The sequence below is a fragment of the Pyrgilauda ruficollis genome, unplaced genomic scaffold, assembly GCF_017590135.1.
Source record: "Pyrgilauda ruficollis isolate IOZ18807 unplaced genomic scaffold, ASM1759013v1 scaffold14, whole genome shotgun sequence".
Classification (NCBI taxonomy): domain Eukaryota; kingdom Metazoa; phylum Chordata; class Aves; order Passeriformes; family Passeridae; genus Pyrgilauda; species Pyrgilauda ruficollis.
The window spans coordinates 2,801,760-2,827,166 of record NW_024512543.1 but is presented as its reverse complement, the minus strand read 5'-3'; the positions used below and the strand labels follow the sequence as shown (position 1 = coordinate 2,827,166).

The 25,407-nt window shown below is 39.5% G+C and overlaps 1 protein-coding gene across 1 annotated transcript in view; it reads left to right on the top strand.

Moving 5' to 3' along the window:
- The window catches only part of GPR176 (G protein-coupled receptor 176), a 30,375-nt gene continuing 4,968 nt past the window's right edge, over positions 1 to 25,407 (top strand). The window contains exon 1 of the mRNA XM_041460074.1: positions 1 to 229. Within this exon, the coding sequence (XP_041316008.1) occupies positions 1 to 229 (229 nt within the window). The remainder of the gene's footprint in view (positions 230 to 25,407) is intronic.

Sequence of the window (25,407 nt, the reverse complement as noted above, 5' to 3'; positions counted from 1 at the left end):
ATGGGGTACGACAGAAGCTGGGTGTTGGTGAATGAAAGCGACCATGCCCCGTCCCAGGCTGTCACCGGAGCTCTGGAGACGGGGAACGCCTCGGCCGGGCGGATGGTGTGGCAGGGCGGGAATGTCAGCGAGGCGGGCGCCGTGGAGGGCGAGGAGCACGGCGAGGAGCAGAGCTACCGGCACTTCACCACCACCGTGCAGGTTGTCATCTTTGTGGGCTCTCTGCTGGGTGAGTGAGAGTTGCTGGAGTTCTTTGTTGATTTTTTTTTTTTTTTAAATCCTTGCGGTCAGGGACTGCAGACCAAAAGGTAGCTGGTGGCATCACTGGTTGCCTTCGTGACTCTTCTTACTGCATTTCTGGTCCTCAGGTGTATGATTTCAAGTTCCTTGTAGGTTTTGATGTGTAAAAGCTGTTGCTATAAAATGTGTTCATCACGGAGAAGAACTTGTACATTAGGTGTATGTATTTCTTAGTAACCTCTTCTACCAGAATTTAAACGGGCAAGAATTAGATGGGTTGATGACATGCTTATTTTCAGCTGCCATGGGATCTGTTCTCTTTAACATAAACAAGGGTGTGGAGTGTTTTGAGCAAGTTTTGCTGAATTTTTGTTTCACTCTACAGTAATCTGGTATTTGTGTCCCGCAGATTTTAAATAAATTTTAAATAAATCCTTAAAATAAATCCTTTTAAATAAATCGTTTAGAAGTACTTTATACTGTAAATATGTATAACTATGTACAATCTTGCCTACTTACAGTAGGAATCATAGATTAGATATGTGGTAGTAAGGTATTGCTATATAATGTTACGAATGTGTGTACATTTGCTTTCTTGATGCTTATACCAAATTTTCTTAGGAATATGTGCACATTTCTTAGCAAAAAATAAACCAAAACAAAAAAAACAAGGCAAAATAAGCCTTATGGTTAGTCAAGTTAGTACTGTTCGGGAGATAAGTAAGCTGGATTTCAGTAAAATGTCGCTACTATCTCAATCATTCAAGACTTTACACACAGGGCTTGAATGAAAAAACACCCAGCTTTCTTAAGGGAGTTCATCAGGAATATGCTGATGGTCATTTAATCAAGGATTTGTTTGGGATTTTTTGGATTTTCCTGATCTTGAGTAATGCTAAAGTCCATTTTTGTGGCCATGGTAATAAATTCTAATATCTATCTAATTTTGGTAATATGTAATATCACTTAAATAATTTCTAAGAAGATGGTAAGCTTAGGCATGGAACAGTGTTGAGTCCCAGTCAACAATGCACTTACTGGCTATTACTGTAAGTCACTGAGTCTTTTGGCATCCATTATTCCTCTGTACAGTGAAGATAATCCTCACGGTTCTTGCTTTTTTTCTTCTTCGCATATAGTGTGGGGAAAGGATACTTTTAATATCATAGGTGCTCTGTGTTGTTCTGTATGTTGGATAGTACCTGGCACAAAGCAATAGCCAGCAAAGAGTGTCCTAAAATAACAAGACTAGATGAGGAAAGTCAGAAGTTTAATTCTTTCTTTTTTGGGTTTTGAACCTTCGAGAGAATAAATGTGAGTTGTATGTCCAGATTTAGTTTCATGAGCATGGATCCTGCAAAATTATTTGAAGAAAAAAACAGGCATTATCACGTAATCATTTCTTCAGCACCTAGGAGTTTTTAAAAACCAACCAACCAAAAAATACCATAGGTACAAATTTTGCAAGATTAATGTAAGTTATGGTTTGGCCCTCCTGCAATTTCTTTTCAGGAGGCGGACTGAGAAAACATTTAAACATTTCAACATGTCACAAGAGGTTTATTTGCCGATTGGATGGCTGGAAGGCTGATGAAATTTCCAGATCAATAGCTTTTCCAGGCCTATCAAAGAGCTAAACAGGGGAGAAAATAATATACTTTTTTAATTATGAAAATGCACTACTGCCATGACAAATGTTAGCAGGGGGCCTCATGCATTTACAGGGATGGAAACCAATTTAAACTATTTTTTTGAAACTAGTAGCCTTTGCTGCTAGTCTCCCTGTGTCCCTGAAGTGCTAATTTGAAACACTGATGATACGCACTATCATAACAGCTGAAAACTTTGGAGTCTTTAAAAGTGTCTTCCCATATCAACCCAATGAATGTACTACTATTTCTTCTTTACTGGAAAGAAAGCCACATCTCTCATATGTGCCAGAAGTTTTGTATGTTCACATGCTGAACAGTATCGCTGTTATCCCTTGCTGATGCAGAGATACTCTGCATCAGCAAGGGATAACAGCTGGGTATTTCCCTCACACTTAATGCTCACAGAAACGCTGTTAATGAAGTTATCGTTTATCCTCTGTCCTGGTCCTTAGAGCGTGAGTGGCATCCATCAGGTGAGTCCCCCAGTTAAGCTGCAGAATAGCAGTTCCTTGTTCTAGTGAGTCCCAGGTTCCTCTTTGCAGAGGGGCAGCCCTTCAGTAGGTGGATAAGACTATTCTTCTCCCTAAAGCCTGAGAAGGGGATCACACCCCTCAGGGATAGGATGTGTGGGTTTGAATCCTTTCTGGTTTGGGTCGATGTGCAGCTTGTGCATTTCACATCATCAGTGCGTGCCCAAGGCACTTTGCTGTTGATAAAATAGCATTAATTTCCCTTTTAAAGGAAGAAATTAGTTTCAGCTTGAAATGGAACAAACCTACATGACTCAGTCTTGATAATGATTACAGGGGTCTGACATTAGCAGGAGTCTACAGCATGGAGAGGTCCACGTCCTGCAAGAGGGAAGAATCACAGTCAGTGTTGTGAATTTAATTTAGGTCCCTGCTGCACAGAAGAATGTTGTCAGCTGTGAGAGAGATGCATGTTGTGGTTTTCTTTTCTCCCATTTAAGACCTCTATTTGAGTCCTGTGGGAAGACTGGGACACTAGGATAAATTCTTGTGTTAGTTCTCACTGTGATATGACAGAACAGTGCTGTTTTGAGTGTTTCATTATACTGCTGAAGGCGAGGAAGAGTCAAACTTGTTTTTCTTTTTCTTTATTTTAAGCTTGGAATGACATAGGGCTCCCTTTCCAAGTGACTAAATTTTTTAATAGCTTTCTTTTTAGCAAAGAAGACTCTTGAGATCAGTTTTGTGGTGAATATAGGAGTACATCAATACTGATCTGCAAGGTGTATTTCCCTCTTGCCATTAGAAGGAATCAGTATGCAGAGACTATTACTTCTGTTTTGAAGGAAGAAAGAGAGTGTATCACTTTTGAGTTTCGGTGGGGAGAGGTCACTAGAGGTGGCTGCAGCCTCTTTCAGTTGAGTGCGAGCAGTAGGGTGAGATCTGGGAAATGAAGAGGATCTCCAAAGAGCTCTGGGAACCAGTGTGCACAGTGAGCTTAGTTTGAAAGGGAGATAAAAATGATGGGTGAAATGCAGTGGACAATAGCACCTTCTCAGGAAAAGGGAAAGGAAGACCAGAAACAACAGTTTTGAGGCAGATGAGGATGTGGACTCTCTCTGAACATGGGCTTTCCCACAGTTTACTTACTCACATAAAAAGTCACAGCAGATAAGTGGAGGAGCTTTTGAGTTGTGCTTTTACTGACAGGTGTAACTGAATGCTCATGTCCTGTCAGGTTTAGGTGAGATTATATCCCATTGTAGAATTGTAGAATAGATAGCAAAAGTGTTTGGGTTGGAAGGGACCTTAAAGATCATCTCGTTCCAGCACCCCTGCCATGGGCAGGGACACCTTTAGTGTGTCACCTTTAGAGCAGGCTGCTCAATGCCCCATCCAACCTAGTCTTGAACACTTCCAGGAATGGGACATCCACAACTTCCTGGGGCAATCTGTTCCAGTGCCTCACCACCCTCACAGTTTATTCTTCCATATATCTAACTGAAATTTCCCCTTTACTGATTTGGGGTTTCTGTTCTTTTCATATTTCCAAGGTTTGAGAATCAATATTTGTTCGTGAGGCTCTTTGAGTATGTTCACAATTTTCATGTTATATAAAACTGAATTTCTTCTTTAAAAAATAATTATTATCAGTTGTTTAGGAAAAAAGATCCACACACACAAAATTGATGCAATTTACAATGAGAAAGAGATGTCCTCAGTGCTAATGTCTATTCCCCAGACTGAATATGCATCTTACTCTCTATGCATTTTTTACTAGCTGTATCCCACATAATCCCAAATCCAGGAAACTTTTCCAGATCTTTTAGATCAGTGCCTTATTTGAGGTTTGGGGAATTAGGCTCTATGTTACTTGCTCTTTTGGCTTCCTAAATCTCTCCTGTACAGAAGGAAATTTAACTGGAAAGGCTGAGGATGCTCTGCTAAAGTTTCAACTCTATTTCAGTGGTTATAGCACTTTTTGGAAAGCCCTGAGTTTCTAGCCTGGTTTCTAGCCATGCTTTGAAGGAAAATGATGTGCTTTGAAAGAGGTATCAATATCACAGTGCAAAGTAAACCTCTGCTGCCTTCCCAGTGTCCTGTAGGACAGACTTGCCCCTTTTCATGAGGATTTCCCAGTCTCTCTGTCCCTGAAACTGATCTACTTCTCCTTGTCTTGGTATCTGTGCAGAGAGATGTAAAACAGTATTGCAGCAACTAATTTTTAAAGGGATAGGTCTCTTATGGGATACAAACCTGAAGTAAGACAGCCTAGGTCACAAACATTTACCTAATGTTTGTAAAGGCAAATGTATGTTAACGTAAGGAATAAAATATCAGTTTTGAATAGCTACCAGTAAAGATTGCCATAGGCATCTTCTGTAAAGAATGGAAAAGGGAATCTTGAAGTAAAAAATAATGCAGATATATGACTCAAGGCTAGACTGGGAGAATTTTTAAAGAATGATAGTCATGTCTGCAAGAGCCCCAGCCAAAATTTATAGCTGTGCCCACAAAAAGGGTAGTGCCACCTGAGGGTAAGAAACAAAAAGGTTTGGGGATGGGAATTATGATGTTTTGTTTCACTAGTATCACACTTCTAAGAAGTGTCTTAGATGAAATCTCCTAAACCAGGCACTTTGCATAGATTAATTTACTTGCTGATTAGCTGAAATAAAGTTTGGCAAAGCAAAAAGTGACTGAAAATCAAGTCTAAAAAGAAGCATCAGGCAAATGATGATATGATGGTTGCATGTAATACTAACTGCACAGTAATACCATCGTGCAGTACCATAACACTGTAGTAATAATTTTCCCCTGCGGTTTTGTATGGGTGGTTCTAAGCCTCAGGAATCATGGACTGTGCAGCAGTTAAGCTCAGTTCAGGACGCACCTTGGAAAAGTCTGCCTGGAATAGATATTATGCTTTTGTTTTTTATGCGTGTTCAGTTGAACTACTAAGCAATTTGCTTTGGAAGAAAAATTGAGTTTGAGGAAAGGATGAAGAAGAGGGGTTGTGAGAGTGCTGGGGCCCCTGTTGCCATGGAGACCTCTCGTCTCCCCGAGCTTCAGCAGAGGCGCCTTGTCTGGCTTTGGCTGAGGGACCCTTCAGGTGGCACTGCCGCTGCCTTTTAAAAGAGAGGCTTTGGGAAAACAGCCCTTTACCTAGCCTGGAAGCGTGAGATGCAATGATTTATGCCTGATACTGTGGGGATACTGTGCAATGAAGAGTTCCTCAGACGTGTTGGGGGGGTAACCAATGTCTCTAAAGATCATGTGTGTCAAGGATGTTAAACTGACCCCATTTATCCTAGAATCACAGAATATCCTGAGTTGGAAGGGACCACAAGGATCATCAAGTCTGACTTCAGGTCCTACACATAACAGCCCCAAGAATCACACCGTGTGCTTGAGAGTATTGTCCAAATGCTTCTTGAGCTCTGCTGCTGTGTCCACTTCCCTGGGGAGCCTGTTCCAGCCTGTTCTTCACCCTCTGGATGAAGAACCCTTTTCCTGATATCCAGTCTACACCTTCCCTGACAGCTTCAGGCTCTCAGATCCTGTCTCTGGTTGTCACAGGGAAGAGATCAGTGCCTGCCCCTCTGCCTCCCCTCATGAGGAAGTTGCAGACTGCTACTATTTAGGGACAAACTGATTCATACCAGTCATTTTACTGTCTGTACTCCCCTGTGAACACTTTAATGAGAGCTATGAACCACAGCTCTTCAACTAAGTGACTGGATGTCATGTTTTGCCTTTTATTGTGAGTTACAGTTGCTGAAACACCTGCTGGTGTGTATCACTTGATTGTTTTGAACTTCAGTGAAAATCTAGATACAAGATTTTGTATTGATGCCATGGGCAGTAGGTTAGTATTTCAGGCATGAATGAACCCACGCACTTAGCAAGAATTTTAAATAGTGTTAGTTCTGTTACAGATTTCATTTAGTGGCTTGCTATTAGGCAGGCATCATGAGCTCTTAAGTGAGGGTTTTCTCTATTCATCTTTAATTTCTTATTTATGTGATGCCGGAAAAAGTACATTTGCCACTGAGGAACGTTTTTCAAGATCTAGGAAATTGTATACATCTCCACAAAAGGTGCTGGCTGTGCTGCAGAATCCTGTGGGCCAGTAGAGGTGTTCCTGCTGCAGCTCCATGTCCAGAATGAGCAGTAGCAAGGCTGAGCATGCATTCCCAAGAGGCACACAGGCACACAATACATCTATACCTCTTACCCATGAGCAGCCACACAGACTGACACAGAAAGCAAATGCAGCATTCAGGCAGACACAAGGAGTATCAATGGCCTCATCCTCTTCCCCCTCTCTGGCTGCCCAGGATGAAATCTCATTAGTATAATCTAATGAGATTTCATACATTTTTATAGTAATACTTATATATCTGTCAATATAAGTCAATATGGATCACTCTGTAGCAGCTGGTCCAAGACTCCCACTCTGCCCAGTAGCTGGCCCGGGATCCTCTTGTCTCCCGGTTGCCTCAGACAGACACACAGCTGTAGATGGCACTCTCCAGCGGTTGGTTTGGAGCTCCTCGTCCTCTGCTGGCCAACTTTCAGAGCCCTCTTGTCCCCCGTGGTTACCTGGATCACACCTATGGCCACACCAACACTGGCCTCCTGAGCATTATCCTTATTCCTGGCTGGTCTGGCTTGATGGTCAGTCCTGATCACACACTGACACACACCCACACAAATGCTCACTCCCTGTCTCTCCAGGCATTGCCATCCTGATGCATCAGCCCTGATGTCCCATGGTCTTTCCCAAGTTACTGCACTTGCATTTCTGCTTGCTCACGTGTCCACAGAGGAGAGAGCCCCTCATCCATGAGAAGAGTTGGCAATGGAGTTTAATGAGAAGGTGGGACAGACTGTACTGATCAGGTGCAGGGTGTGGCCAGAGCAGTGTATGAACCAAATGCCAATTTATAGATGCCTTTAATCTCATTTCCCCTCTGGTCTTGCACTTTTTCCTACCCAAACCACCATGGCTGGATACCTGGAGCTTGGACTGTAAGGTGAGCCACTACCGTGGGAACTTGAGATAAGATAAAGGGGATAGTTGTCCCGGTGTTATCTCAGACCTAGAGGCATGTTAGCAAAGCTTGGGGAGAAGAATCTGTCACTGGTAATGGACACAAATAATGCTGGATTTATAAGCCACAAGGAAAGCCAACTCAGCAACTGTGCTGAAATCAGCTTGGATTCCCTAAAGGGTAATTCTGGCAGGGGCACATTGCAACCACCGACTCACAGCCCACCACCTCAAAAGAAGAGAAAGAATAAGCACGTGGACTTATTAGCCTTAGAGGTGAGGGATAATTTAGCCAACAGAATAAGAGAACTGTAGTCAATGAGCATTAATTCCTTTGTTTGTTAGGATGAATAAATAGCAAAAAGTTTTGAATGACCTTGGGACCCCCCCCCCCCCCCCCCCCCCCCCCCCCCCCCCCCCCCCCCCCCCCCCCCCCCCCCCCCCCCCCCCCCCCCCCCCCCCCCCCCCCCCCCCCCCCCCCCCCCCCCCCCCCCCCCCCCTTTTTAGAAAGCGTGGGGCCCCCCCCCCCCCCCCCACTGAGAAGCCCAGGGTGAAGAAGGACCAACAGAATATCACTGGATCCAAAGGTGGTAGCTGTTTTCTACTTGATTTCTCCACTGCTCTCCCTCCCTTTTCTGTTTCTTTCTGCCTCACATTAATTGTTAAATAAAATCCGTATTATCAGCTTTGGCATATAGTCTCGTTTTCTGGGGAGGGTTTGGGGCAGGGGCTTCTTTCTCTGAGTAGGATTTTGAAGTTCCCACATTTGCTGTCTCCCTACTCCTTCATGGAGGTGAATATTTCCTGATAGAGGCTACAAGACACTTCTTTTTGATATTCGGTTAAGATGAGATTCTGAGATCATATAGGAGATGTATACTAATGGGAATATCAATGTGAAGTGCGTTGCAGAGAAAAAAAAAAGGATTTTATATACATCCTGTATATATTTAAGGAAAAATTTCCATATTTCCAAGGTAATGTTTTGTTTTCTTGTTGTACTTGTTTTTGATCCCATCACAGAATTTGTGAATTACTCTAAATAGTCTTGGGTGTCCAGTATGAGAGGTCACTGGGGCAATAGCTAAATTGGTTGCCCAAAGACTTGGGATTTCTCCATGTTATGTTTCCTATACTTGCTGTCTCAATATCCAACAAGGAGAGAGTTGTCAAAATGTTTTGATAGTGGGGTATGTACTGCTAGAAAGTTTGCAAATGGCAGAAATACTAGTGAAACAATTATTGTATTGTACCTTTGTTCATCTCACTGCTGATTAAATGCTTTCCCTGCAGGAAATACAGCCTCTTGTTTTTTGAACAGTACTGTTACATGTAAGCCTTTTTTATTTTTAGCATCTTTAAATTAGATTTAGCTGCTGGAAGCAGGGAGAAGAACTGGTGCCTTGTAGTCAGCCAGCTTCCACGGAAACATTGCAATAAGGAAAATATCCTGGACTGGAAGGTTGGCTGGATAAGAAATTGTGTAACCTCTCATGGTAAGGCATGAGTGACAATGCAAATGGCAATTATGGTAGTAAGGAAAGCTGTAGTGAAGCTGAAATAGTGATGGCAGGGAGAGCTCTGATTGTCTTATTCACTGCTCATGGTCTTGCTGTCATTGGCAGTTGCTGGGAGATTGCTGTGGACTGCAGCCTTTTGAAATGGTTTATTAGTTATGATATTCTATGATGAAATTGACATTCCTTTCCATCTCGAATAGTTTGGCATCCTGAGAAACACAGTCCTTCCTTCTGCCAGTTCTCTTGGGAGGGGGGAAAAAAGCCTCTAGTTGTTTGGGAGACAGAGACTGTTTTTAGTCTGCCTTTTTCTACCACCTTTGACTTATTTTCTTGTCTGTCAAAGCAATTCCATACAAAGACTCATGAATTTCTTCCAGAAGACTGATAAAATACGAAGTGGTCTTGCTTCTTGTGTAACCTCTTGTATCTTTGTCCACAAACCTTGTGTCACTTGGCGTGTTTCCAGCAGGCCTTACTTTTGTTGTACCTGTATTTTGTGTGGCACAACTAGATAATTTCTTTAATACCATAGAACAAACAAAAAAGTCAGTCATAAAAGGGGCTAAAATACATTTTCTTCTGCTATTGCCTGAATTAATTGGAACAAGTGGAAAACACTGAGGTAGGGTGTGGGGTTTTTTTGTTTCAGTTTAATATCTGTAATTTTGAGGAGTATCTAGAACAAAAAGAGTTGTCTGGTTTGCCTTTTCCATTTGTGGTATCAGGCTGTTTATTTCCCATTTCCTTTTCAGAGGAGCATTAGCTACAAGCCCTTTGGATTGTGTCAGTCTGAATTAGGGACTTCTCTGCCCCTGAGCAGGTAATCACATTTATTGTGCTCTGGCCAGTAGCATTGTTTCTTTCTGAATTTGGCTGGCACATTGAGCTTAACATGTTAGTTTTAAAAAGTTTTATTAGTTTAGCTTGTCTTTTGCTTCAGTGAGTAAGGTTGCTGTCCCCCTGCTGGACTGTAGGATGGTGCCTTTGTAAGGTGCTTAGCAGTGAATTAAGATGCAGTTGCTTGGCAAATGCTTGGAGTAGCCTCACCAAACTCCCACTTACCCAAAGCACGTAGCCAAAGGAAGCAGGCCAGTCCCAAACTCACCAGTCTTGCTTGGCCTTCCCCCTGCTCCTGTCTTGGGCAAAACAGCTGTGCCACCTGCCCTGTGTGATTGCCCTTTGTGTGCTGCATGTACCCCCAGCACAGAGAGATAAGCATTCATCCTATTTTCTTTAGCATGCACAGATACCCTGTGATGGCTGGACACAGCATCCATCCTTTTTTTATTACTGACACGTTGTGTCTCCATCTTGCCTAAGTTCAGCCTGGGAAATGACCTGCATGTGTACAGTAACACTGTGTATATGACTGCTAATCATCAGGGAATGATAGGGGGGTGTTGCCACGTACAACATACTGTTCTCTGACATGTCCGTGGCTTTTTTTGAGCACATATTTTAAAAGATCGAGGCTTATTTTGTCCAGTCCACAAAAACATTCATGCATTAATAGAAAATGAGGACATTGAAAGGAACATCATGTACAGGTCAGCAGAATTATTATTATACTTACAGAAAAAGCTGCAGAACTCAATAGTCTATTACAGAATGTTCTTTTACTTCACTTATAAAAATTGTTATCTGTTATCCTTATTTTCATCCACTGCAGTTCTCTAGTGTTCATGTGAGATTTGGTTAAGTATTCTATTAAGTATTCAGTATTCTATGTCTGCACTTTAATTTGAAAAAAAGAATAAATTGCCACCACACTAAATTTTTTCTGACTGTAACAAGCCTTTGTAATGGGGCAGCAAAGACAACCTTTTTTTTTTTAAAAATTTGTTTTTTTTAAAACATAGTCAGTGTAAGAAAAGAGATGCTAAGTCCAGAGAGCAAAGGAATGTGTAAAAGAAGCCAGAGTATGTGAAGGTAGCAGAAGGAGCAATGGTTGTGATGTGCATAGAGATTCATACAGCTGAAACTGTACAGAAATATGAGTGAGTTTTGGCGGTCTGTCCCGAGAAGCCATTCAGATGGATGGTCACCATCTGCTGAGTATCAGGCTTGGGATGTCACCCAAAGCATCATCCTCTGCTTTTGCAAAATTGGGCCACAAGTGACTTCCAAAGGTAACATGGCTTCTTAGGGAATACTGTGATCTTATCTCAATACTCCTCCTATTTGTGGTCTCTCATTGTGGACTATGGCCAGGTTGTACCTTTGGAAGCTCTAGAAAAAAAATATTTATATACTTTTGATTTTAGAAACCCCCCTCCCCACACCCACATCCCTCCTCTCCCTCCTACACACTTCTATCATGTTTCAGTCAACTTAATTTTATAATAAATTTTTATTTGGAAAATGATTCACTACACTGGAAGAGTCTGAATTAGAAAATCCCTGCTGGTTGTTGAGTGCTTTTAGTTATTCTGATTAATCAGATACTACCACTGTGTGGAATAATTCTGCCATGATACGGAAAGTCTTTTAAACAATTTGCTACTGCTTAGGGGTTCCCTAAGACTGATTATAAACTGAGATCATCACAGGAGCATGCAATAAAAAACACAAACAAAAAACCTGTGCTTTTTAAAACTCAGTTGCAAAACCTGTAAAGAACTGGAATAGAGACTGAAATCTGACTGTAGATATGAAGGTGAGTTGCACAAAATTACCTTGGTCTATGGAAAAGACAGCACACAGACCAAAGAGTTTTCTTATATCTCCTTTTTCCTGTAGCCTTTTTACTGTTTTGGTGCTAAACCTACTGAGTGCAATCAGAGATTTTTTTTTTTTCTTTTAGATTTGTGGTTTTTGGCATGGTAACTGCTGTGACAGCAGCATGTAACTGGAGTCTCAGACTAGTAGTATGTTAGGGAGTTATGGGAGAGTATGCTTTGGTTTTCCTTGCACAAAGGAGTAGGTGTCACGAAGCTCAGTGCCATGTCTGGAGCAGTGACTGCTCCAGAACTGCTCTGTCCCATCTGCGTAGACTAGAGGTAGAGTGGAAATATGCTCAAGTGCTTTAAAGCACTTGAAAGAAAGTGGATTTAGAGAAAAAAATTACCACTAATATCTTCAGTAGCCAACAAATACAGCATGAAAATAGTCTTTGAGAATCTTCATGTTTTTAAATGTCATAAAGAATGCTTAGAAATAAAAAAAAAATACCCTAAAATTACCCTATATATGTGGACAAAGAGGCAGAGCTGCACATTTCTTTTTCAACAATTGTCCTGTTTCTCAGTAATGTAGAATTGGTAAAAAAACAGTTAATGTAAGTTAGAATAGAGTAAGGAAATAATTTCAGTGCCAGTTGCATTGAATGACAGTTTTTATATTTTTTCAGAGCAGTGGAAATCTGGTAATTGTACTATCAATGTACATCATTCATCTAAATGTGATGCTTGAAAGAAATGAAATTTAAGCAGACAATGCCTTCTGATTCCTCTGGTAGGCTGTGGAGAGGAACACTGGGGTCTGTCAGTGCTGATCACACTGGGGGCACGTTAGGTAATGTAAGGAGTGAGTCCTTGACACAAGAAGCATCTGCTGGCAGCTTGGTCTAGGTCCTTTGTTGCAGAGAGAATTAAAAATGGTGATCAGAATAATACAGAGCAGTCTCTGTGTCTCTGGCAGGCTAACACTCTCTTAATATTCCCAGCAGAGCTTGGACTTGTCATATGTGAGAGCTGAGATGCATTCCTCTCTCCCTTTCCCTCCACTTTTGTATTCCAAAGAAAAACACCTGCCTCCTTCTTCTATGGGTTGCATTACTTTGATTTATTAACCTGATGGTAGAGGAAAACTGCCCATCTTCTCTTCGTTAGCAGGGAGAACCAGAGATGACCTGCAAGTCCTGCTCTCCTGTCAGGACTTGTGTCACAGGCTTAGCATGTTTGAGGGGGCAGTAAGGTGCAGCTTTATGACCATGTTCCTCTAAGTAAGTATCGGGACAGCCAAATTCATTGACAGTGCTTGCTTCAAGGATCAAAAGTGCCTTCAGGTCTCAGTTTTGCATTTTGTAATGGTTGTATCTTTTCTAAGATAAATGTAAATTTATACTGTAAATCTTCTTGCATTTCCTACAGAGACACTATCATCTCAGCAAAGGAAAGCTAGTTATGAAATATTTTACAACTACTTCATACATTAGTCAGCCTGGGATCAGTGGGATATCAAAAAGAGGATATATAAAAATGCTTCCCAATTAAATCTCCTCATTTCCAATAAATGAAAATAGTCCATTGGTTCATTCCCCAATTCTCTTAGTGTATGGCAATATAAAATTTACTTTTCATTTCCATTTTCTTTGCAGAATATCAAGTGACATTAAAAACATGCAGCATTGAGAGAGTAGTTGCTTCTACTGACACCTATAAGGGAGCTTTCTGTAACCAGGCAGGTACAGCTGTGGTCTGTGTGTTTCAAAACATTGTAAAAAATAATGCTAAATGACTGCCATCATATTGTAATGGCCCCTGTAGTAGAAATCACTAGCCACGTGTTTGATATGGAAGAGCTACTTTTCTTAAAACAAACCAAAATAAACAAACCAAAAGCCACAAACAAAAAATCTAAACCCTCAGACATGTTGTGAATTAGATGTGAAATAATGGATGCATTGTTTAGTCTAACCACTCTGTACTGTCAGATTAAGACTATTATAAGTTAGCTATTAATCAGGAATTTAAAACCAGTAATGTATATACAACTCAAACATTGATAGTTCAATACTTTTTTTTGATTGATGCGTACACTAGATGCTTTCTGAAAAATTTATATAGCCATTGCAATTGTCAGTTCCATCCCTATTAGCATATTTTTCCAATAAAGCTTGAAACAGTAAATTAACTTTTCTGTCCTTAAAATACCATCAGTTTTTGATTGATTGCTGTTGGAACAGTGAGGCATGAACAAAGAAATTAATAATCTCCACTAAAAACAATTTTAGAGAAATCAGGGAAGTCGTGTAAATCCTGCTTGAGGATGCAGGTTGGGATGCCTTGCTCTCCTCAGGGTGCAGGTTCCACTGCGCTCTGTTGAGCAGCTCAGACAAGCGATGGTTGAACAAGTCAGGGCTTAACAGTGCCTTTGAGTTCTGATGCAGTGATTTTTTTTTTTTGCAGCTTTATAGTGCTAATTTCTGAAGTTAATTTTTCATTGAGTAGTCTCTGGAGACAACTGTAGGACCCTGTGGGCCCCTTGTTTTTTCTTTCTTTATTTTCAGTCTAGATCACATACTATTTAAATTTCATGTTTGGTACTTGACTGCTGAAGGCTTCCTTTACTGTGCTCTTAGAAAAGAGGTTGCTTCTGAATGCACTTCTCATAAATTAAAGCTTTTAAAGCAGCTTTACAGTTTGTGTCACTCTTACAGTATTAGCACAAAGATCCAAGTGAATCATGGATATGGAGCACTCACAGGTTTCTGTGTACACAGGAGTGGGTTGTCAGGACAGGGCAAAGGGTGCTCATATGGTTTCCTGTGCAGAATATTTTTCTAGGAAGGCACTGGAGTGTTGCAATCTGATGGTAATAAATACCTTTCTTTAAAAAAAACCCCAAACAAACAGAATCTAAAAGAAGTCCATATGCTAGTTTGCTAAAATGAAAGCATCTTATAAGATACTATTATTCTCTTTTCATATAGAAGCAGCTATTTTTCCTGCTGTATTTATATAATTTTCAAAATATGACAGATTATTACAATTATGCAATCTAAAATTCCTATCACAGTGAAGCCTTCTGTTTGCTTGTATTAAACTTACCCTTGAAGTTTACACAGTGATTCTCATGTGGTTTTTCCCAGTACACATCTAGAAGCAAATTGTTTTGAGCAGTTACTGACAATGGGTTGTGTCCCACTAGCAAATCAGAAAGAGTTGAGGTAACCTGTGACAGTGGATTGTGCTGTTCTTTGAGTGTCTCCTCATTAAGCATTACCGATGCTTGTATTGGCACTTCAATAACTGAATGGTTTATTACAATGTCTCTTAGGTAAAGAGAATTTCTGGAATGCCTTTTTCTTGATAAGTTTTTTGAGTAAAATGTCCTCGATTGAATTTAAATGAGAAAAACAAGTCATATTCGTTTGTATTTAAGATTCATTCACAGTATTTTCTTAGTGTAAGCATGGTGATGGTTTGATTTTGGAACTTCAATGATAACAAACCTGAGAGTAATTTAGTTATATAACATTGTTCACCATATACACTACTGTTTGTTGGGTTTTTGAAAACTATTCCACTTCTTTCTTTTTCAATTAATTTATCATATGTTTTTGATGAGATTTGCTCATTTCCAGTGCTAGTTTTATGTCTAGTAACTTATTCTAATAAAACAACCCAAACACATTCCAAATTCAAATAATACAACTGTGTTGTTTTATTATGAAGTGATTTTACATTTGTATTTGTGAATGTATTTATTAAGTTGTTTTTGTGGTCATTGTTGATACAAATGAGTATAATGATAAAATAAAAGTGATCTAAAGATTCAAGTAATCTTCCTCACAAATGAACAAGAAGGTATGTTTTGAAAAATATGTTTTATCAATGCATATAAATATCTTAAGAGCAGATGTCAAGAGGATGGGGCCAGACTCCTTTTAGTGGTACTCAGTGACAGGAGAAGGGGCACAACTTGAAACACAGGAAATTCCATCTGAATATGTGGCAAAACTCCTTGAGGATGACAGAACACTGGAACATTCCGCCATGAGAGAATGTGGAGTCTCCTTCTCTGGAGATATTCAAAACCTGTCTGGATGTGATCCTCTGCAACCTGCTCTGGGTGAACCTGCCTTACCAGGGGGTTGGACTGGATGATCTCCAGAGGTCTCTTCCAACTCCAACCACTCTGTGAAACAACTGAAATGTTGTGCATATCAAAAATAATGTGTAGTTAAGAAAAACTAAGTCTTTGATCGCTTCTGAAAGACTTCATCTGAAAATTATCAAAACCACTCTGATAAGGAAAAATTTAGTCATTCATGTGCAACAGCTTAAATTGACCAAGACCAAGAAAAAAAGCAGAACTGGTTTGTACTGCCTCTATCTGATGTAATATTGTTACTGTGGTCTAAGAATTACTGTCAGTAGTGTCCTTGTTTTATCCATACATGACATTCTTTTAACATTCTTTTAATAAAGCATTCTTGCTTTATTGTTTCTGCTGATGCTTTTGCACTTATTTGCTTCTGTTTGCATTTCATTCAGACTGATCTTGGTATTTCTGTTGCAGGTCTCCACAGAAAAATCCCTAAATGGCTCAGGAAAGGATCCACTACTCTTTCATGTATTAAGGTCACAAGTTGAAGTATGCCAAACCCCCTGTAGTTAAATAAACAAGAGTTTTTTCTTTGTCTCTGCTATCTTGGAAGACCTTTTGGATTTGTCATAGTGATTTTTGAGGGACTGTTAAAATATGGGATCCTTATCTTGCTCTTCATATTGCATACCCTGAAGGTACAAAGTGTGTCCATGTTTGTTTTTAAGGTAACAAGACTAATTGTATAGTTATTACTGAAAATATGCATCCAGGCAATGGCAGTACAACTTGAAGGGTTTTCATGTGTTAATGACACATTTTAGTCCCTTAATGGAAGAGCTGAAATCACTATAGATATTTGGAATATGTTTTTGTTGCTACTTTGTCTGCTGAAGTCAAGAAAAATTGCTGGATTGTTTTTACTTTCTGCTTTCCACGTGGCATAGAGGGATACTAAACATTTTCACCTGCTTACAGTGGGTGACTGTGCAAAAGAGGAGCAATTACATAAATGTGTCATCCAAACATTCCCAACCAGTGTGACATGGTGGTTTTTGCAGGAAAGCAAAAGGGGAAAAGTGTGTGAGAAATGTAAAAATACAAAGTATGAAATATAAGTAATACATGCCTTGGTTTGTATCAGTAAATGGGTTGAATGTTTAATAAGCAGAGGTCAGTCATACAGCAACTAATATCTTGGATATTTGTGGATTTACTGCCTGTGTCACAACAAGAGATGTTGTTTCAGAGATGGCTGCAGAGAACAGATGCAAGAACTGTGGAAAGCTTTGCTAACGAGCATGTATTTGTATATGTGTGTTGGAAAACACAGCAAGCTGTAAGTGATTTGATGCACCCACTTGCTGATTTGCCCCAAGTCACTGCCTGTGTGCTGTGTATCCTCTTTGGTGGAAGAGGTAGGACATGCATATATGGAGCCTCCCTCTCATTTCTGCTGGAGGCTGCTGTCCTTTACAGGGTTAGCTGTGTGCTGCATGTGTCTGAGGTTCATTTCATTTCTACATGCATATAGCTAATTAATATATGATTTACTTATCAGGTCATACATATATATATACACACCCATATATATATATAGGAAGACAATGAAATATTTTTTTAGTTTCAGCAAATAAAGCTAGAAACTAAGTTTATATCATTCCAGATTTTTATAATTTTTTCATATTGAAATCAGCTTGATTTTAATATGCTAAGAGGCCCAAAAATTCCTTTTGCCAGCAAAGAGATTCTGTTCAGCTGCATCTATCAGCAAAACACAAGTTTAAAATTATATACTGCATGCAGATGATTGATGAGGGAGTTGGTGTCATCAGTACATGATAAGTCCTGCACTGCTGCACTAGTGCAATGTAAGACACAGCAAAGTACTGGCAATGTTATGGCAGGTTTCAGGGTACATTATCTTCTGCTGTGTCCAGCAATTTATGAAGTTCAAATATGGATGTCTACTTGTATTTCTAACACTAGGGAGGAAAAGGAGATTTAAAGCAAAAATGACCATGCTCTCTTCCTTTGCCAGTATGGCAGTCATCTGGATTATTGGAAGGTTAAAGAAAAGTTAAAAACTCTTTCTACACATCAGGGGTGTATTTGGGGTGGCTGTTAGGCAGTTTTACAGCTTATCTTGCTATCAGAACTATTTTGCTGCTACACAGTGTCCAGACCTAGAATTAAAAAAAAAAAAAAATATATTCTTAAGGTAAAGAAAAATTTCAATATTTCTCCAGTTTTTTAATCTTAATCTGGTTCCATTTACTACAGTCAATCCTGGGCGCTTGCATGTTGCTCTGGATTCTATGCCATCAGTCCTAATGATCTGTATTCCTGGCTTTTTTTAATTGAATGGAAGTGTTAAGTACTAATACTATTTTTTTTTTTCAGTGCTTCCTGTGAAGGCATTTGAAGATTGAAAAGTTGAGGCCCATTTTGCTAAACCCAGTGTTATTCTGGGTTTAACAGTGCTGTCTTACAGAGAATGGACCTGTGAACTGTGTCTTACTGGGAGGATTTTGAGCTAAGAAAAGGGAACTCAGTTATAAAAAGAGTAAAAGCAAGCAGATTGGGAGTGGACAATACAGAAGTCCAGTAGTTGAGTTCTGTGGGAGACTGTAAAAAAAAAATAAGGGAGAAAAAATCTGGAGAGAGTCTCTGTCAGCAATTGATTCTGTAAGTGAAATACTTGATCAAAAAAATCTAAAATTATGCTTCAGGACTCCATATATTTTAAGAAAAAAACAAACCAAATCAAACCAAACCCCACTTCTTTCAATGAAGCATCTTGCCTGCCCAGAGTATCCCATGGGAACATTTCTCTTTGACATATGGGATAAATCTTATTTGGTTCCATCAATTCATATTTCTTCAGAGAAATGCCACATTTTGGTAACTAAACAGAATATTTTTCCGGGGTCATATATATTTTAGGGTCATACTGATTTTTTTTTTTTATAACTCCTGGTTTCTCAGATGTCTGTCAGAGTCCCCAGATCTACTTTCTTATTCCTAGTGAGTATTACTTCATTACATTTACAGGGCTGAGAGAAGTTTAGAGAACCATTCATTACAGTCAGCTGGCAGGGAAGGAAAAAAGCTTGTTTCTAAATATAATGTAAATTAATCCCACTGCACAGGATGTATTAGGCATATGTAATTCCTGTCTGAAGACATCTGTGTTTGAAAAATTAAGAGCAAATATGCCCAGCTGGTGATCTGGTGAATGGTTGCATGGCAAAACTATATAAAAAATAAAATTTTGTTTCTAGTAAACTGGCACTTGGAGAAAGGGAAGAACTGGCAAATGAATGCAGGAATGATGTCAGATCTTTCTTGGTTGTATAGAGCAAAAAAAAAGTCACAGGAATGTAGGTAGGTCCAGAAATAATTTCTGCAATATGAAATAGCTGTTGGTGTGATATCTTTCAGCTACAAACTCCCTAATTTCAGCTGTAATGGGGGATGAAAATTGGTGCTAATGGGTAGGAATTGCTTTTAATCAAGAGTGCAAGATAGCCTTAATTTCTAAAAAAAAATATAAAGTCTGTCTTCCAGCTACTAGTAATTACCACAGGCTTTTAAAATTTTGCTCTCTGTTAAGTGTCATTGATTTTAAATTGCATATATGTCTCATTTTTTCCTTAACAAGCAAGCCAGGGAAAACCAGCTACCCAGTAATTTAGTAAAATTAAAATTGACCAGTTGGTTGTATAGGCTGCATAGATCTCACATATCCGCTATACTGCAATATAGCACAGCAACTAATTTCTTCTATAAGTTTTGTCTGAAAGTCTTGAATGAACACCTAAAAAAGGACTGGATGCAGGAGAAATAATTTTGCATAAGCATGATATTGTTGGACTGTATCTGCATTGCATTGTGGTCTGGTAGCATTTTGTGTAGAAGTGGATATAAGGGTGAAGGCTGGAGAGAATAAGGTTCTGAACAGCACAGGAGGTCATCATGTTGAGTGTGGAAGGTGGGAAGTTGCTCCTGTCAGCTGTCGATGGTGAAGCAGCTTACACAGCCCAGGCCAAATTCTGGAGTTGCTCTAAACCACAATTTTTTTTGCAGCCTGACAAGTGCAAAGCTGTCAGTCTCCGCCTGGATCTGCCCTTGGCATGTCATGCAGAGATGCCAGGGGTCCTGCAGGTTCCTCCTAAAAGAACCTTGTTAGGGACTAGGGCTGGTTTCTAAATGAAACATCCGTGATGTGAGAAGTCACATCTCTGTGACCTTAGGTCCTTAATGGCACCAACATACCTGCCTATGAATTGCAGGTGCTTGTGGGAAGCCAGACAAAAAAGGTGCATTTGAAGAGCCATGTCTGCGCTTATATAAGGAGGTTACCAACAAAAGGGACTGCAGGCTCTCTGCAAACAGAGGTACAAAGAGGCTGATAGCAGTGTTATTTAAAAACAAATCCTTAAACTTGCTTGTTTCCTGTGTTAAGACTGCTATTTCCAATTAGATTCAGCACAGTGGTCAGGGTTGCTCAAGTAAATCACCCTGCTGCTTGACACAGTCCTCTCATGACAATACAGGTTCAAAACAGCCCTGTTTTGATTGCCTTATAAAACAAAGGGACAATGGCTATTCCTCTTGTGCCAAGGATGCTGAAGAACAGACATACTGTCCATTCAGGAAGATTACTGGCTTCACTTGCATTCCAGGCCTTGTGGTGTTTCACTGGCAACATCAGATTTGCTCTCTGAGGCATGAAGCTTTGTGTAAGGTGGCCAGAGGTTTCACTTGATATGATCCTTTGTTGGAAAAGGAGATTCAGGATCCCAGACTTCTGCTAATGATTTCACATATGTTGATAATGTCGGCATCCAATGTTTTTACCTCTTCTAGATCTGTTCCTTGTATTTTATTTCTCTGTAGAATGGTCAAAACATTGGTTCCTGTGTCATGGGGAACTCCTGTGGGGATCATGTAAAATCCTGGGTTAAAAAAATTTGGCAACATTTTTATACTGAGGCTGGTCCCTTAGGCACTGTGACTTAAAAAATTACTAACTTTGAAAAGACTTTCTATTCTGTTATTGTTAGAACAGTACATCTGGACACTCTTTTTTCAGTTTTTCAATTTCATAGCTTAGGTTTGAAAGGTAATGCTACACTTTGCTGCTATATTTTCCTGACATGGGAACAGTCCATGGTTCTGAAGTTGCAGATGCAATATTCTCTAAACTTTTTTCCTTCCAAGGATCTTGAAGAGTTTCAGATTCTTTGAGGAGATTGGTTTTAAAATAGAGGCCAGGAATTCGGGCAAGTCAAGTGTAGTTTAGCAAAATAAGTAGGTTTGTAGGTTTGGTTGTTTTCTTGATGGGCTGAAATGGCTGTTGAAGGACCGTAGTTTATCACAAGGGAGAAAATAAACAAAGCAGTTCCTGTCTAGAAATTCTTTCCATTTAGTGGGATAGCAAATACAAAAGGTGAGGCAGGAAAAAGTGGCAGGGGGTATGAAGAACTGGAAGATTACCAGTGCAATGCTTTTTTACCTTCTTTCAAATAAGCCTATCTGAAAGAACTGCAAGTGGGAATACAAGACCATTAGCAGGATGCAGTTACTTTAGAATCTCCCTACAGACAATAAACATATCAAATACTAAAGACAACTGTAAAAAAAAAAAAAGGTCACAATGGAAATACATTAATGGTAATTTTACATTGTGATTTTGACATTAAAAATACCATTATATTACATAAGATATGCTAGCTGTAAGTATAATTTAAATTTCCTCATATATGTTTTCTACTTTTGCTCTACCTTCAGAGCAAGTCAGAGTAGCAGCTGCCTGTGGATTATGTAGGCAGGTTGTGGCCTTGGACTAATTCTAAGTGGTGCTGCAACAAAAACCAGTGACATACTTGTTCCTGCAAGGAAATCTTCGTTCACTTTCTGAGACTAAGCTGCTATGTATCACACTTTAAATGAAAGGGCTTCCAACATACATATTAAATCAGTGCTGAAACACTCTGCAGGGAACTACCCCGTGCTGGGCAAATTTCTGCTTTGTGTAGTTCACCTGATAAATCTCTTACATAATTATACTTCTGAATCAATAATTAGGATGAAAGTAGGAATGTGTGAATGAGAATTCTAAGAATAGGAGTGAGAAGCATCTTAAAATTAGAGAGTTCATCTGTTTTATGAAGGGAAAAGAAGGTTTGGCATACAGCAAACCTTGTTCCAAGGCAGTTCATTTGCAGCAGACACTTCATTTTGGATATAAAACATTTGGTTGCACATATGCACAAACTGAAATTGAAAGAAATATACTAAAATGACAAATTAAATACTTTCCCACTGTTTTTAACTAGACTGCAATTGCTATTTTATCACCAAATTTTGAAGTTTGTAGCAAAAATATTAGAAAAGGTTGGATTTGGTTTCAGGAAGTTTACTTTTTGGTTTAGTTTTATGGTCTTCTTTCATCTATAAAGGTTATTCCATCAGTCTCATGGCTACACTTCTTCAAACTAATATAAAAAGAATTATAAAGACTTATAAAGAATTGCAAGAATTGATCCATGCTTGAGCAGGGTTTGGCCAACATGATCTTCAGAGGTCCCTTCCAGCCTCAACCATTCTGTGATTCTGTGATAAATTTACACATTTCTTCAAGCTGTGTAAGCCAAAATGTATCCTGATATATCTATATTCTTTCTGGAAATGAATAGGTAAATATACATATTAATAAGAAGAGGATTTGATAGCTACCTATCATGGGTGCCAAAAATGTTTCCAATTAACCACTTTTTTGGAGTGTGGTTTGTCAGAGCAAGGTCTTTGAAAAACACCTTCTTTAAAATACTTTGAAAAACAATAATAATTAGAATTGGAGAGTTGGGAATTTAGTCACTCTGGGGTTTCAACATGAGAATTTTTCCCATTCATCATGTTCACAGAAACTGTGACTTTTCCAGTTAGTTTTTAATGAACGATTTTAATGGCTGAAGCCTAGTTTCTAACCTTGTTTTTGGCTTCCTGAGTTGTTTTTCCATAAAGAAGGCTGCCAGCTCCTTCCCTGTGACAATGCAGGGAGTGTGGGTGGGGTACACAGAGGCTCTCTTCTAGGAAGGATGGCTGGATTCCTGGAACCCTGCTCTGGAGGGAAGTGAGCAAGCAGAGGACATTAGGTTGTGAGGAGGAGGATTTTGCTGGAGTGCGGACTTTGTTTTGATTCAGTTGTGTGCTGATTAAAGTTAACAAAAATGTAAGATGGATGTCATACCCAGCTAATGGATTGAGTTCCATGAATTAGTTGACAAAGAGCAGTATTTTTTTTGTTTGACTGCATGGCAAATGCATTTCTTCAGATAACTGTCTCTGGTTTCCATGGCAATCCTACTTCTGCTTGTTAAAGGTATTTTTATGACTCTTTCACATTATTTGAAGTAGTGCTAAAAGCTAGTACTTCAGGACTATCTCAGATGTTGATGCCTGCATTTGGCAGCGAAATTCAAGGAGTACAAAGTGGAACAGGAGCAAAAGTAATTTTTGCTGCTCTGGATCAGACTAATGTACTCTGATAACATTTCGTGGTCAGAAGATGTTACTGTTTGCAGATTCAGTGAACTTGAACCACAATAAAGGCTAGAAGGACTTTGGGGCAGCATGCTATGGTGAACCACTGCATTTACTTTCTCAGTGTACTTCTGTGCAACTTAATGTACGATGTAGCTGCTTATTTGTGACGTTTCTCCATTAAAAACAGCAGGAAATGACTGGAAACAATCATCTTTTCAATCTCATACAATAGAGTTGGTACATAGTACATGGAGATTTATTGAATGTTGATAGTTATGATAACTAATAACAGGATAAAATTAAGTCTGACTTGGTAGGTGGTTACCTTTAATATGTCACATTTCTTTTTTACTTGGACAATTGGTCAAAGGCACAGACAAGCTACTTACAGGGAGCAGCTGAGGACACTTGGTCAGCTTGGAGGAGAGAAGGCAGAGGGTGACCCCATTTCAGTCTGCACCTTCCTCAAGGGGGGCAGCAGAATGGGAGGTGGTGATCTCCTCTCTCTGGTGACCAGAAATGGGACACAAGGAAATGGAATCAAGCTGAAATCAATCAGGGGAAGTTCAAGTGAGGCATAAGGAAGAGGTTCTTCACTGAGAGGGTGATTGGTCACTGGAACGGGCTTCCCAGAGATGTGGTTGCAGCACCAACCCCGACAGGGTTCAGCGAGTTTCTGCATGATGCTCTTAGCTATAGGGTTTAGTTGTAGGTAGTCTTGAGGGAGTCAATGAATCTCACCGGGCCCCTTCCGACTTCAGCTATTCTATTCTAAGCGTGATTTTTCTGTCCTGCTCAGTCAGTCTGTGTACTGAGAAGGTTGTCCAATAATGTCAGGTGTTGTTTTATGTAGACACGGCTCACTCTCTGAGAAGACCAAAGATATGCTTTTCCTTTTTAAACTAAAAACACTTAATCTTTCTGCATTAGTGGTGGAACTTGGCAATATGGGATATGCTTTGTGACATGTGATTGTTTATCTCATGTTCCTGACAGTATTGATGCCTAGAAAATTGCAAGATGCTGCATTTTCCAGCTGTTTGTTCATTCCCATTTTTCTTGGATGCCTCTCAGCTAACCAGTACAAACCCTGTGGGAAGTTTGGGTCCAAGGTTATGTTGCTCTAGACCAGTTATCCAGCAGAAGCTCTTCTGAAACTAATCTATGGTAGAAAATGACAGCTTTGCCCACTGTGAGGATGTGCAATGCTCCAGTACACTTGCAACCTAAGGAGAATAAATTTTTCCCAGGTTCATCAGTGAATGACTAATACATGGAGAGTGGAAAAGAGCCTCTAGACTTTGTGAAAAGATTCAGAGCACAATTGGTATTCAAAGCACAATTGTTTATTGAATTGCCTTGTTGCCTGGAGCAGCATTATCCTCCTCCATGGAAAGAAGTTGCTGGGGAAAACTGAGGAACAATGAAATGGGAAATGTTTGTAGTTTTGTTCCAAAGCTTCTTATATTTAATACCATGCAAAATTTCTGCGATAATTTTACCTCTGCTTTGGGATGTATGAAGGGAAAGACTTGATTTGAAGGCATCAGCACAAAGATCTACCAGTCTATAGTAAAGCTGATCTGGTTCATTAGAGCAATTTATTAATAGATAAATCATAGTTGAAAATGAAAAAATAATGTTTCCCTGAGGGATATTCCATTATTCCATAATTTTCCAGTGTCCCAAGTGGACACTTCTGTCTGCTTATCCTTTTTTGCCTTTCAGGCTCTGATTTTATTTTATCTGCTTAAAGAGTTCCTCCTTGTCTTTGAACCAGTACTTTTTTATACTTCATTCTTCCCATTTAGGATCAGTCAGAACAGAGCTAATTTCATTTCCTTGTGACTCTCTGATGTATAAATGCCAATTTGACATAATTTGCAGAAGTAATTCAACAGCTGATAATATGGAGTCTTCTGTGAAGCTCCTCTGCAGGACCCTGAAGGGAAGCTTAGTAGTTCTCTAGAGGCTTCTGAAGTATTAATGAAAACACTTCTGATTTCTTTTAGTTTTCCATTCTTCATTTATATTAATTCTAATGAAGGTGAAACTTGCTTGGGAATTAATGTTATCAATGCAATTGAAACTAGATGAAAGATCTGAGTTAATTCTAAACAAACAAACAAAAACACACAAAAAAG